The sequence below is a fragment of the Pyrgilauda ruficollis genome, unplaced genomic scaffold, assembly GCF_017590135.1.
Source record: "Pyrgilauda ruficollis isolate IOZ18807 unplaced genomic scaffold, ASM1759013v1 scaffold132, whole genome shotgun sequence".
NCBI classification, from domain to species: Eukaryota; Metazoa; Chordata; class Aves; order Passeriformes; family Passeridae; genus Pyrgilauda; species Pyrgilauda ruficollis.
This window is the reverse complement of record NW_024511655.1, coordinates 518,247-537,498: the sequence shown is the minus strand read 5'-3', so window position 1 is coordinate 537,498 and position 19,252 is coordinate 518,247. Positions and strand designations below refer to the sequence as shown.

General features: G+C 37.9%; 1 protein-coding gene across 5 annotated transcripts in view; it reads left to right on the top strand.

Moving 5' to 3' along the window:
* The window catches only part of PPFIA1 (PTPRF interacting protein alpha 1), a 53,735-nt gene that overhangs the window by 15,579 nt on the left and 18,904 nt on the right, over nt 1-19,252 (top strand). For 4 of the 5 annotated variants that reach the window (XM_041459172.1, XM_041459171.1, XM_041459169.1 and 1 more), the window contains exons 3-17: nt 5,496-5,597; nt 6,103-6,267; nt 7,120-7,194; nt 7,627-7,728; nt 7,982-8,203; nt 8,916-9,062; nt 9,590-9,724; nt 10,836-10,919; nt 11,418-11,549; nt 12,936-12,998; nt 14,006-14,085; nt 14,323-14,455; nt 15,096-15,319; nt 15,461-15,692; nt 18,922-19,073. In XM_041459172.1, the coding sequence (XP_041315106.1) occupies nt 5,496-5,597; nt 6,103-6,267; nt 7,120-7,194; nt 7,627-7,728; nt 7,982-8,203; nt 8,916-9,062; nt 9,590-9,724; nt 10,836-10,919; nt 11,418-11,549; nt 12,936-12,998; nt 14,006-14,085; nt 14,323-14,455; nt 15,096-15,319; nt 15,461-15,692; nt 18,922-19,073 (2,048 nt within the window). The remainder of the gene's footprint in view (nt 1-5,495; nt 5,598-6,102; nt 6,268-7,119; nt 7,195-7,626; nt 7,729-7,981; nt 8,204-8,915; nt 9,063-9,589; nt 9,725-10,835; nt 10,920-11,417; nt 11,550-12,935; nt 12,999-14,005; nt 14,086-14,322; nt 14,456-15,095; nt 15,320-15,460; nt 15,693-18,921; nt 19,074-19,252) is intronic. The other variant, XM_041459168.1, reaches the window with a different exon arrangement.

Below are 19,252 nucleotides of genomic sequence, written 5' to 3'. Positions count from 1 at the left end.
CAATATTCACTTGAGTGTTTTCATGCAGTGTTGCAATTTTTGATAGAAGAAAAAAAAAAGGTAGTTTTTTTCAAAGAAAATACATATTTTTGAGAGTTAGCCAAAGGTGGTATTAAACCTTTTCTAGATCACTAGCGCTACTAGTTGGAAGGGGAGAATTTTTTTTGATCAAAAAGAAATCTGAACCTCTGTTTTGGTGCTTGTCTTTTGAGTTATAAAACATCTTATGCATACACAGAAATAGGAAAGGAGGCCAATACACTAATTATGTAATGAGCTCCAGTGTGTTCTCACTCTGGTGGGTAGTTAGCTCCACTTGGCAAAACAGCTACTTTGAGAATGAAAAGCCTTTCAATGTTGCAAAACACAAGAATTTGTCATATTTTAGGATTACTTGAAGTATTCTCTTACACTCCCTTTTAAGTTCTGGGGGTTTTGAGAATAAAAGATAAACTTGTTTCATAGAATTGATTCTATTAATGTTTGAAATAAGTTTCATGTTTCTAGCGTAGTCATTTCAGGCTGCTCGATACTTACTGGTAATTAGTTTCATGAGGTGAAAAGGAAAATATTTTTCTTTGCATACTCCATGCTGAGTTTTCTCTTTCCCATTAGCACATGCCAGAGATACGGAAAGGTTGAAAGCAATGTGTTTTTCTGCATGGAACAGGCAAAGCATAATCTGTGTTGGTGTGTGACTGTGTTTTTTCCAAAGTTGGGTTTAATGGTGAAAACAAGTCAGTTTTCCTCAGTTTTAACTCTCAATATCCTTGAACTGTTTCATAATTTCATAGTTCTAATTCTTAGCCTAAATGAACTCAAAACCTATGACTTTATAGGTATGAAAATTTGCTTGCTAGGAACTTTGAAATATATTTGGGCTCTTGGTCACTGTGTGCTACCTAAACCCCTTGGATTTAAAGTGAAGTGAAATACCCTAGAAAAAAACCTAGACATTTAAATTTTCTTTGCTTGTTTTTTTTTTTTTTTAATGTTTTTTTAACATGGTATATCTGCCATTTCCGTGCAGTCATTATTTGGAATAACTGTGGTTTACATGTAGTACAAACACCATGACAGAAACTTATCTCAGATCCCATTGGTTTGCACCCCTGATGTCCTGCACTTCCCCCAGTTGTTCTTTTCCTGCTCTCTTCAGCTGCTCAGATTTGTGAGTGGCTTGCTTGATGTTCAGTCTGCAGACCAGAATGATAATAGTAAACCAAAATATCACTTGTTGATTAAGCAGATAAATTCCAATCATATATTTGGGTCAGAGATGTTCCTAAATATGTAACAGTCACAACTTCATCTTCTATTGCCTGTAGTTACTACTTTATAGTATTTAATAATATTTGATGGATTTAAAAGGTTTCTATTTTTTATTACATATATTTTCATAATTTATATAAATTTTCTGGCCATGTGGTAGCTTGTAATTTATGGTTATTTGTGCACTTGAGTGGTGTTGCATTTTTTTGTGCAATAAGGGGTTTTTTTGCATGATCAAATTCCAAACAAATTTAGTTATTTTTAGAGCATCCCTAATACACAACTTATATTAACAGACTTTCAGGAATTACCCCTGTTTCTTTCAAGTGTTTCCCCTAGGTTAAATACTGTTCCTGTCAGGTAGCATTTATTTGTCTGTGAGACCTGTGAATTATGTTTATAATGAACATGAAGAGAACCTGTTCTCTGAAAGCTGGAATGTTCCTGGATTGGGATCTTGAAGTTCCCAAGTGTGTCAGCTCTGCCAGGCTTGACAGCTCAGCACTAATGGATCCAGCTTTTGGAAGGATGTTTACCTTGTGGCATCTAAATACTGAAGGCTGAAGGTCAGCTCTGAAGGCTGAGGTAGAAGAAATGCTATCGCTTTGAAAAATCCTGGCACTTGGGAACCAAAAAAATCCCAGAAAATGTATTACTGAACAAGAACCAACTTGCTCAGTGTGACTTTTTGTTGAGAATATTTATTTCAGGCAGCAAGAGTGATGTGTTTGGAATGATTCATTTAGGTCAGAAAGTTACTTTTTTCAGTAAACATTTCAATTTAGTGTAGAGTAGGGGTGTTTGCCAGAATGTTCTAATGAGCAGGGAGTATTTCCCTGGTAAATTCAGCAATCTCCCACCAGTTCGTGTGAGTGCTCTGAAGTGCTTATTGTGAGTTCCATTCTTGTCAATCCCCAGCCCTGTGTATTTATTATTTTGATGGCAGCCAGAAACTGAGCAGAATTTAATTCTGTTGCTCTCAGTCTTCTTAATTACAGAAAAGTGACACAGTTTTGTGGACAAGTGGGAAGGTTTCTCAGGATTCTTTCCTTTTTCTTTTAATTCTTTCTGTACATTCATCTAATGCCAAGGAAGAAATTATGAGACAACACAAATTTTTTTGAGATTATATAGCTGCAAATAGTTTCTCTGCTTTTGAACTGCTTAAGGAAATCACAAATTGTCTCCCATTGAAGGTATTAAAACTAGAAAGGACATGTCTTTTGGCAGTGTCAGCTGAAACTAAGGACATTCAAATGTTCTTTCCTAGGCAGCTCACGGGACTCAAAGCAACTCTATTATGTCAAAACAAACAGCAATGGATGTGTTATGCAATGCCAGCAATCCCTGTCAGTGTGTTTATGCAGCAGCAATATAAATTCCTGTGTGCACTCTTGCTCTGGGTCACCTGACGGTGTGATGGTTCTTGTCACAATTGGGATCTATTTGTGCCACAATTTATATTTACACAGGAGTATGCAATGGACTGGAACTCTGTGTCCTGTAACCATCTGAAGAGTGAATAGCCTTCCTTTCAAATACACAGCTGGTTTTTAGGTGGGGAAGCTCATACAGATAAAAGATATCTATATGTTGATGCTATGCAGTGATTTGAAGTTGAAAAAGGATGGTGAGACAGTGTCTGGTAGTCCTTGCTGTGCTCTTCATCCTGTTCTCAAGACTTGAGATAGAGGCAGGAAAAATATAAAACTTCAGGCCAGTGTAATCTGGAGAATTGGGCAATATTGATGTTTCTCAATGTTGATGTTGGCATTTTCAGGGTTTTAAAAATTACTCTTCTTATTATTAATTTGAAAGGGGAAATACACCAAGAAAGTAAGTTCATACCAAGCTCTTCTCAATAGTACATAATAACCTAATCTGTAAAGATAAGTGAGGACTGCCCTTGAAAAATGGCAGCTTTGGTTTCTGGTTTACCTGAGCTCGTGTGAAAGCAAAAGGGGAGTGTGTTGCCAATTCCCTGGGAGTCTTGGAAGCTCCCACAGGTGGGATGTTGAAGGTGCAGGAAAAGCTTGGATGTGAAGGAGCATTCTGCTGGGAAAGCTCATGGTAGAGTCAATATTTCTGTCAGCTCCAGTGAAGCTTGAAGTAGGTTTTTCCTCTCTTGGTTTACCTTGCACTCAGGACCCTTTTGTAACTTGTTTTGTGTGTGTAAAAGTTCTGGTAGCTGTATTTCCTGGCTATTTTGGAAATAATGGGCCTTTCTATTTTTTTTTTTTTTTAAGAATGTAAATGAAATATTGCAGTGAAATATTTATATGAATGTAATTATTGTGTTAGAGAAATCAAATAATTTAGCAGTTGAGAAAGGAAAAAAATGAAGATGTTTTGCAGTTTTTTACTGCTTAAGTGGGGGGACTGAAACTTTTTTCCAAGGAGCAGGATTTGATTTAGGAAGAGGGATTATAGGGATGAATTCTGCATTGGTGGTGGTGGTCAGATTGCTGTCTTTTTCACAGCAACTTTTGAAAGCTTGATACGTTGTTAATTCCAGAGTTCACTCCAGGTGTCTATTGTGCAATGTATTTTTTGTCTTTTCAGTCACGTGTATATTTTAGAATAAGGTTTACCAAATGAATATTGGAAATTGCAGTGTCTTTTGACCGTGTCTCCTTATTTTAGCTGCATGTTAGAATTTGCAGATGTGCTTAGTATAATTGGTTGATGTGGCCTTTTGTTTTTAAGCATGTGCATTCTGTAAGTTTGAATTTTGCTGCAGAACAGCTCCATCTTAAGCTTTCACTTGATATGCAGCTGCTGGCTGATAAGCAGTGTGTCTTGCAGAGTTTGGAAAAAGTAGAGAAGCAACAATTGTGTTTCCACTTAGCCGGCTATTTGTATTCACCTTGTCCTGCTAATCACCAGCTCAGCTGTACAAATCCATTGTTTATTAGGCAAGGCTCTTGTTTATGAGTATTTTCCTTATTTTGGAGAACAGAAAGGAGTGTTAGTTACTAGCATTTTGATGTTTTCTTATCTAAAAGCTCCTGATGTGTTCACTGGCCACTGGAGTGACTGAAGCATATTTATTTTCACATTATAAGTTGCATTGACAAGACATGAGGGTTGCTTTCTTGCAAGGCTCTTTTCTAAGGATGGACTTGTTCACATTCACACTGTCAATCCTCATTTCCAATGCAGTTCAGATTAGAATTTAAATTTTTCCGGGGTAGGTTAGGTTATGCTTTGTGTTTGCTTCTAAGTGTGGTGTATAGTTGTGACTTTTGTTCTATTTAGAGTGTGCTCCCTGAGTTAATAGATCATTTAAATGTCTTTTCTATTAAGTTAAGTTTTATATTATTTTATTTTTAGTGAGGCTGTTGATAGAGAGGGGAAATGGTTCAGGCTGCAGTGGCTCTTGCAGATATTAGTTTAATCATTTCCTGACAGAAACCCCTGACTGTAGGAGGATATTCTTTCATATTGACTGTGTTCACTGCAGTAATAAGCATGCAGTAAGTGATGTGAGTTAGCTCCACTCCTGTTCCTTGTTGACACTTCACTCTGTACTATTTCACTTTGGTTGGGTTTTGTTTGATGAAATCTTTATTGAATTTGAAGAGTGAGCCTTGTAAGGGCTTTGAGCCCGCGGGCTCAGCTTTCAGAAAGTTCTGATTCTAATGCTCAGAGATTTCTAGCGGGACTGTAGGGAAAGGGCTGCTTCTTTCCCTTTTGTGAGATTGGAAGGAAGGCTTGAATGAAATTCCTGTATTTAGCTGTAATCTGGTACATGTCAGGATTATTCATTGTTGCTCACAATTAAATACTGACTTGAAATATGTCATGTTTGTTGGTTTCCTTATTTTGCTGTGCTTAGTACTCTGTTTTTTCATGTCTCTCTCAGCAGTTGTTAAAAAAAACAACAAATGAAAACACACAAAACTAACAACTCTTTGAAACCATAACAAAGTATGTTACAAATACGTTTTTCCTTTTGCTTACCAGGGAAACCCCAACTCATATAATTGCCTTGAGACACAAACAAGTTTTCAAAGTCCTGGTCAAACATCGTTTTTCTTTACAGTTGGCAGCATAAAGGTTTTAAATGTTTGAACTGAAGCTGGCTTAGCATGACTATACAGTTGTATTGGCTTTGCACATCTGAAATGAATGCTTCAAGGAACTGTCAAGTGATCATATGAATCCACTCTCACTGTGTCCTGATATTTGATGTGCTTATATTTCTGTCTGGTTTGTTCCAGGAATTTGCAGCGCTCACAAAAGAGCTGAATGTATGCAGGGAGCAGCTGCTTGAAAGGGAAGAAGAAATTGCTGAATTGAAAGCAGAAAGGAATAACACGAGGGTTAGTTCCTTGTCTTCTCCAAGCTCACCATTGTTAAAGCATCCAGCTACAGGGAGGAAAACAAATGTTGAATTTGAAAAGCTAAAAGTATTTTTTCCCTTGATACTTGTACATGAATCCCCATGGAAGTGCAAATGTGTGTGTGTGTTGATCAAGAGGGTTTGGCAGCTTGTGCACAGCTCCAAATGCTGCTGTGCAGAATCAGGAAAAGCTTGTAAGACTGCACTGCTATCTGCCATCCAGATTTCTTGTTAAAGTTTTGTAATCCTACAGCTCTGGGATCAGAGGAGCAGAGTGGGCAGGTTGTGGTGATCTGTTTGAGCAGCTTACACTGCTAATACAGCTGAAATGTTAAAAACGAGTCCTTACGCTTGATACAATATCCTTTGTCTCTGAAATATGAAGTTTAGAACTCTACATTTAATGTTCTAGGAAGCAAAGTTTTCTGTAGCTGTACAGAACAGGAATAAACATTATTCCTTTCTTTTTTTTCCTTTTGCTTTAGCTATTACTGGAACATTTGGAGTGTCTTGTCTCCAGGCATGAGCGATCCCTCAGGATGACTGTTGTGAAGAGGCAAGCTCAGTCTCCAGCAGGAGTTTCTAGTGAAGTAGAAGTTCTCAAAGCACTAAAATCCTTATTTGAGCACCACAAAGCCCTTGATGAAAAGGTAATGAAGTATGCTACGTAGCACCTTTTCATCCTCTTTCCTTTGTGTGGGCCAGGCAGTTTTTCTACTGAAATTGTAGGAATCTCTGCAGTGTAACTACATTTGTAAATGCTCTCCTAAATTAAGGTGCTGCACTTAACTAAAGCAAGGTGCTGTCGTTTATTCAAGCACTTCATTAACTGTGTTAGTGTAAACTCAGCATGGTTCAGGACCAATATATTTGCTGTAGGAATGCACACAGCTGCTTACCTGTACAACATCAGGATTTATCCTTTTGATTATCTAATAAAAGAAATGGACTAGAGAGAAGAGGAGGAGGGGAATGTACTTACACTGGGATAAAAATGTGAATTAAAGGAACTCCTCCCTTCAGGTGTGACTGATATTAGCAGCACTGCTAATATCAACTAATATCAATATGCAACTGCTAAAGTTCACTGTAAATTTTGTTGCCGACTTGCAGTTTACCTGACTTTGTGACCCTTGTATGTAAAATCTGGCAAATGATTTTTAGTGGAATTTTACCTGTTCTTCCATGTTGTAAATGAACAAAAGCAAACACGGTCTGTGCCTTGCAGAAGGACAAGAAAATTCTGGGTATGTTTAGTTCTTTAGTGCCTAAATGTACAGGTCATGTTATGACAGAAAAAATGAAAAGCTAGATTATAAGATACACATTATTTGGTTATTTTTTTGGTAGCATGTGTTGTAATTAGGACTGACTCCAGATTAAGAAGGTTTCTAAGTGTAATGGAAACAGTGTCATTTATTGTCTGTAAAGGCATGGCATCAAGTAAAACTGATTTCCTTTTGATTTGAATGATTTCAAATAATTTGAAATTGCCCTTTCAGGTAAGGGAGAGATTACGAGTAGCACTTGAAAGGTGTAGCTTATTGGAAGAAGAACTAGGTACTACACATAAAGAGGTAAGTTTCTGCCTTAAAAGAAGGCTTCATGTGTCCATTGTGGGTGTTTCAGTCAATATTTGTACAGAGTAATTTATTAAGTTTCACTTTCACTTTTTCCTTTTGATTTCTTGCCAAATGGAATAATTGTTAATTTTTAACTTAGCTACTTTGAAAGAGCAGGAGAGGAAAAAAACCAAACCTCAACCTCCTAACACCCTCTCTGCCCCACAAAAAACCCCAAGCAAACCAACAAAAAGAGTCCCTGTGCCTTTAAAATAAGGGTTTGCAGTGGCATAAGGTATTTGAGTGCCTGTGCCAGGTTTTTGTAATACATACCTGGCAGTAGAATCAGTAATTGTTGTTTTGCTCCTTTGCTTTTGCAGCTGTTCCTTATATTATTAGTGAAAAAGGAATTGGCTTGAAACATGTGTCTTTAAACTTTTCTTTTAGTTAATGATTCTGAAAGAGCAAAATAATCAGAAGAAAACACTTCCAGATGGGATGCTGGATATAAATCATGAACAAGAAAATACACCAACTACAAATGGGAAGGTACAGCTATTTACTTTGCTTAGCTGACATATGGGTTTTAATCATTAACTATAACATTTTAATTTTAAACCATAATAAAATGTTTCTGAATGATCATATAGTTAAAAAGTCATTGTTATTGAAATGTCAGCTTTTGCAGTCTGTTCAATAATAAAATTATCTTTGAGGAGGGATGTTTCCAGGTGAGTAACAATTTGTTTTTCAATCTAGTTTGCTTCATGCTAATACACTTTTTTTTTCCCCTGTTTAATAGAGATCCTCTGATGGTTCATTATGCCACGATGAAAACCTTGCTAAAGTGATTGAACTCCAAGACATCATAGATAAGCAAAACAAAGAACAGACACAAATGAAAGAACGCCTCACTGCTTTGTCCAGCAGAGTAACAGAGCTGGAAGAAGATCTAGACACAGCAAGGAAAGACTTAATAAAATCTGAAGAAATGAACACAAAGTTACAGAGGGATGTACGAGAGGTGAGGAAGGAACTGTCAGGATTTGGGGAGTCACAAGTGCCATCTTTATAAAATTTTAGTCTCACTGATGCTCAGTTGAACCTTTGTTTTTGGAAGTCTTTGGTTTGATAGATGAGAAGAAAATGTTTTTTTAGGACATAATAGGTATCTGGTTTTTGCTTAAAAGACTAAAGTGTCCCATTGTCCACTTAAAAAAAAAAAATCTGTCTTCAGGGTAAACCTATCTGGATATTTCATCAATAGATTTAGCATTGCCAACTTCAGCAGGCTCTGGAAGAGATGCTTGATCTTATCATACATGCTTAGCTTATTACTCTTGCTTCCTTTTTTAAAAGATGCACTTGCTTGAGGAATCCCTTTAATTTCAGTGGTGTGGTTGACAGTTCCTGTCACTGCTGAATCCCTAATCTCCAGGTTTCTACATATCCTTATTAGAATAGAAAGGGGTCTTAGTTAAATCCCAGGACACTCTCTGACCATCCCCAGCAAGTCAAGATTTGCTCTGTGTGTACCATTGGAAAGGAAAGTAGCAGATCTGTGGTGTAAGGTAATAAAGACCAGTGGGTTTTAATAATTAATTATTTTAAAAAGCCATTTCTTTCCACTTCGTTTTTTACTGAGAAAAATAACCTGATTTAAAAAAAAAAAATTTGAAATAATTTTATTTGAAATTATCTCTCACATTCTGACTTCTGTTGTGTGTCTTGCCCAGACTCTGGCCCAGAAGGAGGACATGGAGGAGAGAATCACCACTCTGGAGAAACGCTACCTCGCTGCACAACGTGAAGCTACATCCGTGCATGACCTCAATGATAAACTTGAAAATGAAATTGCCACTAAAGACTCCATGCACCGACAGGTTGTGATTTCAAATGAGATGGAGTACATTTTGCTCAGCATAAAGCTAATGGAGATAATTAATGTTCATGCTGTGCTGAAGCACTTTGCTTTTAGGGAGATAAATATCAGCTGTAATGTGCTGTTATTAGTGATTGTTTTTCAAGAGCTGGAGTCATACATTGCAGAGATTTTTACCCTGGGAATAAAGATGAGGCAGCTTTACTGGGAAGGGGAAATGGTTTTGAGAAATGTAGTGCACTTGGGGCACTGGGCTGTTGTCCCTATTAATTGTGGATTTTTAAGTTACTGTATGTGTAACCTAGTATCTTTAGTTTTGTGGGTGAAAATTACTCATTCTGAGCTAAACTTTTAAGATTTGCATGGCGTGTAGTGGTTTTTACAGGCTATTGTCTTAGTGAGAGAAGAAGTTCGAGAATTGAACATGAAATAGTCCAACTTCATAAGCCAGAAATGGTTGTTAGCCAACCACTTTCTAACTAATCACTTCTTTAACTCTCAACACTTGCTGGCCGTAACCCTGTGCAGAGCGAAGATAAGAACAGGCAACTGCAAGAGCGACTGGAACTGGCTGAGCAAAAGCTGCAGCAGACCCTGAGGAAAGCTGAGACTTTGCCAGAGGTGGAGGCTGAGCTGGCACAGAGAGTGGCAGCACTTACAAAGGTGAGATGGTGGCACAGTGTCCTCCAGACTCCCTCCTCCATTGGTGTCCCACTGCAGGAAATCTGTTCCTAGTGTTGGTTTGGTTACATTTGGTTTCCAGTTTTCCCACAAATCATTCAGAAAATATTTATTTCCTACAGAAAATGTTTATTTCCTATTTTTTTTTTCCTTTCATATCTCTGAAGATGCTCTGATTTTCTCTTTCATTTTTTTTAATTGTCAATCTTCTTTTTTAAGTTTTGGCTCTTTGGAACTCAAGCGGGTTTTCTGTAAACTCTTCTACATCATAAAAATATCTCCCTGAATTATTATTTTGGTACTTTTTATTAAAATTATTCAATAATAGGCATAAAGTCTTCTAAACATGAACTGTTTCTGAACCTGAATTTCTTCCACTGCTAAACGAAGCAAGTGGGGAGTGAGAGAAGTTGTGGTACTACCAAATATCAAGATTTTTAGAGGGCTGCAAATGGAGTAATGAAATCTGAAGAATTGTATTTAATTAACTGCAAATGAGCGTTTTCAAGTGTGTGTGTGCATGTTTTCTTTCAAAGCCTTAGTTTCATTTTTTACCCTTTTATCTTTCCTGTCCCTAACTGGCTCTGTAGTCTGACCTTTTGTCTCCTGGGAGCTCTGCTGCTAAAGATGCTAAAGTTTTGGAACTTGCCTCCAAGCTTAGGAAGGTAGAATTTGTATCTTAGTCCTTGTCTCTGCTTGCTGCTTTCTGCTTTGCCATGATTACTAACAAAGGGTCCCATCGTCCAGGCTAGTGAGGAGAAGCTGAAAATGCACTCAGTCTTTACTTTTATTTATTTTTTGGTTTTCCTTCTTGGGGATATGAATGAACTTCACTGTTGCAAGCTTGTTTGCAAATAGTAGTAGTTGATTCATGATGGTACTTAAGGGTGAGAGGTTTCATCATTTTGCCACTTCCCATCTGAACTCTTGCAAGGTCCTTTTGGTGACAGAAAAGCATCTGTTCTGCATTGTCCTTTATCATAAATGGCAGTTGTGCAAAGCATGTTAGAAATATTCCTGTGCCTCAGTGTTTCTGTGCTTTTGGAGCCTAAAAAAACCCACCCAAATTCTAATTTTGCTCTCAAATTGACAGGCTGAGGAGAGACACGGCAATATTGAGGAGCGGCTGAGACAGATGGAGGCACAGCTTGAAGAGAAGAATCAAGAACTGCAAAGGGTACTGCACATCATTTTGACAAAGATAAAAAGCTGAAAGCATGAACCTAATCCTCTTTGTTTCTCAGCTTTAAAATAAAGCTAGAGTTTAGGCTGGCTGTTAGTGAGTCACTGTACTGTGGCTAACCTTAAATCTCAAGGAAAATGTGCTGAAAGTCTCCAGTAAAAGTTTGAAGGAACTTGCTGAATTAAATGACTATGGAAAAATTGGTTCCTGGGTTACAGATAATGGAATCCATTCTGAATTGTGCCTTTTTCAAATTTTTTCTAATGTAGGCTTGGATTTTTAAATGTTGGGTATTGGATCACTTATTAAAGACTGAAGTGTCCCTTAGATTCCCTTACAGAGCCCTGGAGGCACATGCAGTGTTCCTCTGTGGAAAAACATTGCTGTTATAAAAAAATGCATTTGGATTAAAGAAAGCTTGCTGCCTTCATAACCTGGAAATTAGAGATATTGCAAATGTGAAGTTTTTTCAGCAGCTTCTTTGTATCTCAGGCTAGACAGAGAGAGAAGATGAATGAAGAGCATAATAAACGTTTGTCAGAAACTGTTGATAAGCTTCTGTCTGAATCCAATGAAAGGCTCCAGCTTCATCTCAAGGAGAGGATGGCTGCCCTGGAAGACAAGGTAACAAGTCACATTCCAGTAATGAATGTGTAATTCTGTAATGATTTGTGCCTTTTGCAATGTGTCTGTAACTTCAGCAAATAAACACAAAACCTTTATTAATAAGTAGTTGCTGTTAGGGCTCTTTTTTAGTGTGGATTTTGAAAGTATGCTCTTAAAATAATTGTTGAGGTTGTCCCTGGGCATTGCACTGTGGTGTTAAGAAGGCAGCTTTTAAGAAGCTTTATCCTTTTTTATATGACTGGTGCAGATTGCATAAATAGGCTCATCCAGTGTAATACAGGAAGCCTAAAGCATTGGAACTTTGACCTTTCCAGTTCAGTTTCCTTTGTTTCCCACTGCTTTTGGCTGTACCAGTTCTCCTGAGTCATTGTGGGATTCCTGCAATTTGCTTTTCTTCTCAGGTAGCTCATTTTGGGACTTATTATATGCATGTTAAATGGGCTTTTCCTGCACTATCAGTGCACATCTTGGAGCTTTCTCCTGCACTCAGTTAATCTCTTCTGACACACTTTTCACTCCTTTTCTTCCCTTCTGCTTTTGGATTTAGATCCTTATGGATTATTCTTCCATGCACAGTTTGAAGTTAGATCCCTTGTTCTTCATCCAGCAAAGCAATGGCTTCTAAAGTGGCGCTTTGCTTGATGCTGACTTTGAGTTGCTTGGTCTTGGATTAAAATATATTTGGTTTCTTTTACCAGAGGGTGAAATGACAATCTGGGGAAATGTTTCAGGAAAAGCTGAGTGTCTTTGGTTTTACAGTCATGGCAGTAAAATGCTTTGGAACGCAAATGGTGTTTCCAGACTTGTACTGAATGTTTGCTTCCTCTTGCATTCATGCATAATGCTTGAATAATAGGTGATGTCTCAGGGTTGACCCTGGCTCCCTCTTATCTTCCAAACCATAACTACATTTGCAAATAATGAGGAAAATCTACTTGTCCTTTACTGTAGTTAACAGCTTCTAGAAAAGTGTTCTTGTTGAGGCTTCCAGCTCATTCTTTTATGCTAAGTTGGGAAGAAACATTCAGGTAACATTAAGATTTTGTTTTGATCATGTGATCTTTCTTGAATTACTTTGAATTATTCCATAATTATTCCCTTTTTTTACTAGTTAGACTGTGAAATGGAGATTTAAAAGGCTGCTATTGCTATTAAAGATTTATGGAACCAGTACTATTACTAAATCCGTTATTTAGAGGGCTGTACACCTGGAAGGATAAACCTTCAACTATAAGCAAAGTGAAATGATGGAAGCAATCAAGGATGTGTAATTTAAGATGCATTTGTGTAATGTTGACTGCATTTTTTTTGATACTCGTCATGGTTATGGTTTAAAAGTGTAAAGCTTATGAGTGCCTTAATTTGTGATGCCTTTAATTTCAGAATTCACTTCTTCGAGAAATTGAAAATGCAAAAAAACAAATAGAAGAACTTCAGCATGAAAAGGTAGACTCTACATTTCTGAAATATTGTCTTTGAACTTAATTGTTGCCTTGCTACATAGCAGGATCAGATTTTAATTCCTCATAAAACTTAACATTTCCTGCTCTGTTTAAGAGAAAGGAGTTGTTATTACTTATTTTATGGTATTGTGTGCCACAGTTTTAGGGGGATTTTATAGGTAACACATAATCTTTTAGTCCAAGACTTAACACACTTTTGAATATGTGAAGTGCCTGGATATGTTGGCAATTGGCCAAAGTTTGGAGATTGTGTAGAGTTTTTATACTGTTGTACATATGACCTTGAACAGCAAAACCACATGAGAAATATTTTTAATGTTGGGTATTTTTCCATAAGGTTTTCTCAAAGCATTGAATATCAGAAAATGCTTGTGCAACTGCTAACAGGTTTTTTAATAAGTTTTAAGAACTGGGGAGCAGAGGGAGAAATATTTATTAGATTTGGCTGCTCCTTTGCAATAGCTAAGGTGCCTGGTGTTCTGCTTGTCCTGGAAATGACAAGGTCCCTCCTTACAGATGTTCATTATCAGCCACTTCTTATTTTATTTACACTTTTGTTTTCTCATTCATTGTATTTCTCTGCTGTTAAATTCCGAGTTTCTAGAGCATGTAAAAATGTCCAGTTAAAAGTGAATGCTTTTAGATCCTTTTGTGCAGAAAGCTTGAGCAAATCTTCTTGTTTCTTGTCATCACTTAATTATAATTCTCTTAGTAGCATGTGAACTCACAGCTGTTTTTAAAATATATTTTGTAATTGCTAGAGTCAGGGTAGAGAGGCAGCAGAATTATTCTGGGATGCCTTTTGTGACAGTGCTGTATTGTGTGTAGCAAAAACAATGTTTAAATAGGTGATGGCTATATCTTAAAATCTGTTATTTTCAACTTTCAGAGAAATTAGATTAAAAAGCTTAAATGTGAGTTTATAAATTTGTATTTGACACTAATTTTTTTTAAAAAGCATATTATGTTTTTTTGTATTTATTTTTCCAGGATCAACTTGTATTAAATGTTGATGCATTAAGAGCTGAAAACGACCAAGTGAGGCTCAGAGCCACATCACTTCATCATAGGTACCAGCAGTAGTTTGGTTTTTTCCTATTTTCTTTAAGGTCAACTATGCTAAATACAATCTTGTGTATTATAAATGAAAATATTTCAGTCATAATGATAAATTCCTTTTATAGAGCATATAAAACAATTTTTATACTGCTTAAAAACAACTGGCAATGGTGGGAAAAGAGAAATCCTTTGGGTGGCTTTTTTTTTTTTTTCTCCCTTTGTAAAGAAGAAATGTTTTTGTGTTGCAGCAGAGCGGATTTCAGATTCCCTGTGGCATCCTCCTCTGTGGGGGACAGTCACACAGACTCCTACGGCACGTCCTCCGTGCTGAGGCGGCCCCAGAAGGGGCGTCTGGCTGCTCTCAGGGACGAGCCTTCAAAGGTAAGGAAAGAATACAAATAACACAGATTTATCCAGTGCACGAGGCTAATCAGCTGCAAGGAGGTTTTAGAATTGGGAAGACCTGGCAATAAACTCCTGAGTTTTATAGTTCCTGTGTTACCAACTTGTGAACAGCTGCCGGTCCTTTTAAGTGTTAGCAAATAGATGCATGATTATGGTTTGGAGCTCCTATTTTGTTTTGTTGGGTTTTTGTTGTTGTTTTTTTTTTTGGTTTTAATTTTTGGTTTTGTTTTTTAATTTTGATAAGCCTATAAATTACAATTTGAAGCAGTCCTACTTTAGTGTCTGTATACTCTAATCTAGCACATTACTGTTCTGAAAGCAATTTCCATTTTCTTTCAGTACTCATTACACAAAACTGATACCATAGTTCCCATGGAATTGATAGAAAAATTCTACTGCAATTAAAAGCATGTTCTGCATCTTGCAGTTAAATGAAATTTAAAGTTTCGTACATTATAGCTTTTTTTTTTTTACATTTCTCTAAACACTGCTGTCTTGGATGTGTTCAGCATGTAAGTGGACTTACATAAATTCTTTTAAACATCGTAATAAGCAGTAGGGACATAATGTTTTTTTCATTTGAGCTTGGATTTATTTCTTTAATGGATTCTTGTAGGTTCAGACCCTGAATGAGCAGGATTGGGAGCGGGCCCAGCAAGCCAGTGTGTTGGCAAACGTGGCACAAGCATTTGAGAGTGATGTGGATGTGTCTGACATGGAGGACGACAGGGAGACCATTTTCAGCTCAGTTGATCTGCTGTCACCAAGTGGTCAGGCCGATGCTCAGACTTTGGCCATAATGCTGCAGGAACAGTTGGATGCAATCAACAAAGAGATCAGGTATGGCCTCTGTGCTGTGGAGGTTTTGATACAAACATGCTGGAAAACGGTAATTTCCCCACGTTTTTCTGCTAAGTACCGCTTCTGTTTGCATGGTCCTTGTTGGAATGTCACGTTCCTGTGAGGCTCTTTTTCCCTCAGACTGATCCAGGAGGAGAAGGAGAACACGGAGCAGCGCGCGGAGGAGATCGAGAGCCGCGTGGGCAGCGGCAGCCTGGAGGCGCACGGCCGGTTCCGCTCGCTGGGCTCCATCGCCCCCGCGTTCGGCGGGGCCCTGGCCGGCTCCTCCCCGCCCGGCAGCGGCCGCTCCACGCCCCGGCGCGTCCCGCACAGCCCCGCCAGGGAGGTGGACAGGCTGGGCATCATGACTCTGGTGGGTACCCACGGCCTGCCGTCTCCTCGGAAGAGCGTTCCTGTTCTCTAGGAAATGGGTTCTTCGGTTGCCCCTTCCTCTCCTGCTTACTCAGCTGTATTTTTCCTTTCTCTAGGTTTTTCTACTGCTTCCTTTCAACTTCTATAAAAAGTGTAAGATACATAATGATTAGGAAAAACGTTCAGAGCTCAAGTCTATTTTTTGGTCAACATCTCATGCCTAAGTATTTTTTCCTTCTGTTGTTATGGTCTTTCTTCAGACTCCTCTTTCTAGAATTAATAATGTTTTCTTTTCAACCACTTTCCCCATCTGCTTTAAACTTTATTTTTAGCAGTCCACTGTTCCAGTAAACACTCAGCTAAAAAGGGATTTGCATATTAATCTTGAAGATTGGGATGGTATCACTGCTGTATGAATATTAATGAGTGCTAGTGTCCTGTTTTGGGCAATTAAAGCCTGATAGGTAAAAGAAATATCTGTTAGACCTTGTAGTTGATAAAGTAGTTTAGTCTTAGGAGTTCAGAGAGTAGAGAAAGATGTTGTCCTTCTTTTGACATTCCTATGACTGCTGAGGAAGGTTAATCCTTCTAGCAGCTGCTTTATGCATGTAAACACATCTGTAAAATTAAGATACAAATTTCCCCCTTACTTGTTTTACATAAATATTAAATAAAATTAACAAATAAAACCAAGTATTTTAGCTAAGTAGTTTTGCTGGCTTTTTAAAATTAATGTGCACTTACACCAAAAAATATTTTTTTCATAAAAGGGTGTAATTTTTCCTTCTTTGCATTAAAATAAAAATCATCGTACCAGCTCTAGCCATATATCCAGGGGCAAGCAGTCTTCTAAAAAAACGCTGTCAAAATTCAGATTGTGGAGTGTTCTATCGTCTAACATTTCACAATAATTAGTTAAGCTAAATACTTCCCATGCAGAAAATCATATACAAATTTAAGTAGCTCTTTTCCCCAAAACTAGATCAGGAGAATGTGTCTTGTCTGAAATCCAATGCAACTGAAGAAAAGGGAACTGTAACTGAGTTCACTTTAGATCCTAATTGTGCATCGAAGTCACTTGATCTGGTGTTTGTAGCTGTATTTCGTGGGTTTTGTACCTGGCAACTGATTTGTGAAAGTTTGAAATCAAGAATTAGAGAACAAGAGCTTTCTAGAAACTTTAGGAAGAGCTGTCATGGATTATTAGACTGAGTTCTGCTGTGTCTTCCAATGTTTTAATAGAGAGTTGCATTAGGTTTTGATCACATAGGCAAATTATCTTAATGCCAGTGGTTATGCAGCTCAGTCAGTTGAAAGCCCCTCATGATTAAAAAGCATCAACATGATAAATGGTGAAGCCTACAGCTCTCTTAAGCAGTCCTTGTGTGCAGTTCATTTCATGTGGTGAACATTTTAATTTTGATGCTCATCAGATTTAATGGGTGAAAGATCCAGTAATGGTAAAATGAGTCTGCAGTGCTTTATCAAGAACTTGAGGAGGAACTAGATCATCTTTAAAGGTCCCTTCTATGATTCAGTGAACTTATGATTTATTAATGTAGTACTCTACAGTCAGATTGAACAAAACTTTCCATATTAATGCTGCAAAATTTACATGTATTCTAAATCAAAAACAATTAAAAGTTATCCTTTGTGGGAGGGAAACAACATCCCTCCTCCTGTTCCACTTCAAAGGAGACCAACTTTACTGTTGGTTGCAGGCTTTTTAAATAATGAGAGCTATTAAACAAATTATCTAAATTTAACTTTTGTCAGCATCAGTCTGAATAAGCTGTTTGTGTAACTCTTGCTCTGTGCACTGGCAGAGGCAAGCACTCCCTGGGGAGTGAGGATAGAGTGGATGGAGGATAAAATAGAAGTGGTGGTGACTTCCTGCTCAAGCATTCCAGCACTGGAAAGCTGCAAAAAGAACAGAATCCTGTTACTGTATAGAAATGGGCTATTGTTGGCACTCTCTGACATTATTCAAGTCTTGGCTGCTTTTTGTGCAGTGTAGGAAACAGCTGCAGGAATCCCTGGGAGGGATGAGTGCAGATGATTTATTAAGGCTCCTGTGGCTGACCTGGAGGTTCAAAGCAGGTCTCACCTTGTCAAAGCAACACCTTGCACTCCCGCACACTTTACTGGGTTGTTTTTTTTTGGTTTTTTTTTTTTTTCTGCACATGTTTTGTGCTAATTTGCCAGCAGTCCCAACACACTCAAACATCTCTGGTACTTTGGTAGATATCCAACTCTAAGTGTTTATTTTTTGCTTCCTTTTCCTCACTTCAGGGATACATTTAAGTAATCTGTGATTTAAGGAGTACTTCATACCCAGTATCTCTCTGTGCCATTGTTGTAATTGTTGTTTATATTCTCCCTAAGGTGTTTTGTCTGTACTAGTTGTCTTAGTCTGTTTTATAGACAGTCTGCAGTTTACAATAAATACAGCTTTTCCAAATTTCTTTTCTTTGCATGCATCTGTCAGCCTAGTGATTTAAGGAAACACCGTAGAAAGGTAAAAATCTTTAGTTTATTTCATGGTGTGCCCCTTCATCTCCCTCCCTGTCCCCAAACTCATTAGTGGATGACAGGAACATAAAGCATTTGCAGGGTAGCTCTGTAAAAAAACAAGATTATGATTTATCATTTTAGCCTAAGTGTGGGTTTGTTTTGTGGGTTTTTGTGTTTGTTTGCCTGTTTTTGCTGGTGTGGAGGACTGTTGTGCTGCCTTCTGTTTGCAATCACTGCTTTGTAGTCTTCATGCATTAGTCCTGAATTTTAAAAGCTGTCAGTGCACACACAGATATTCTTTCTGTTGCTCAAACTTTTGTAGCCACAGGTGGGTAGAAACTGACTTCATAAAGTCAATGATCTTGCTAATAATTCTTTCCACAGGTCTCTTTAGTTTTTCTGTCTTTGCACTTGCTTGAACTGGGGACAGGTATATTCATTTTATGGTGCTGAAGGCATTACTTTAGTTCTTAGCCCTATAAATGAATAGAAGATAAGTGCTACTTTCTCATTTCAGTAGCTAAGGCTGAATTTAGTAATTTGTCACTGAAGGTAACAAGAAATTCAGAAAGAAATCGAGCAAAAAATAGGCAACTGCAGAATGGTAAGGGCAAGAGTGATCCTTTAACACTAAAATAAGATTCTTCCTTTCACTGTTTTGATATTGCCTTCATGTTTTGGCATTGCCCCTCATGTTTTCCTTCCTTTTCCATCAGTCTCCAGCTTCCAGAGAAGAGGTACGAGATGACAAAACCACGATTAAATGTGAGACATCGCCACCTTCTTCACCTCGGTCCTTGCGTCTGGACAGAGTCCAGAAAGGAGCTCTGCACACAGTGAGCCACGAAGATATCAGGGACATTAGGAAGTAAGTAAGCTGGGAATCACTCAGCCCTACCAGGAATTCCACAGTGTTCCACAGCATCAGAATAAAACCCCAAACTGCAGAGCTGTTCAGCCTGTAGGATTTTAGTCTGTGTGTTAAAGTGTTTCTCAAAAGTCAGGAGTGTGAACACATAAATGGGTGACTGTTACATAAACATTAGG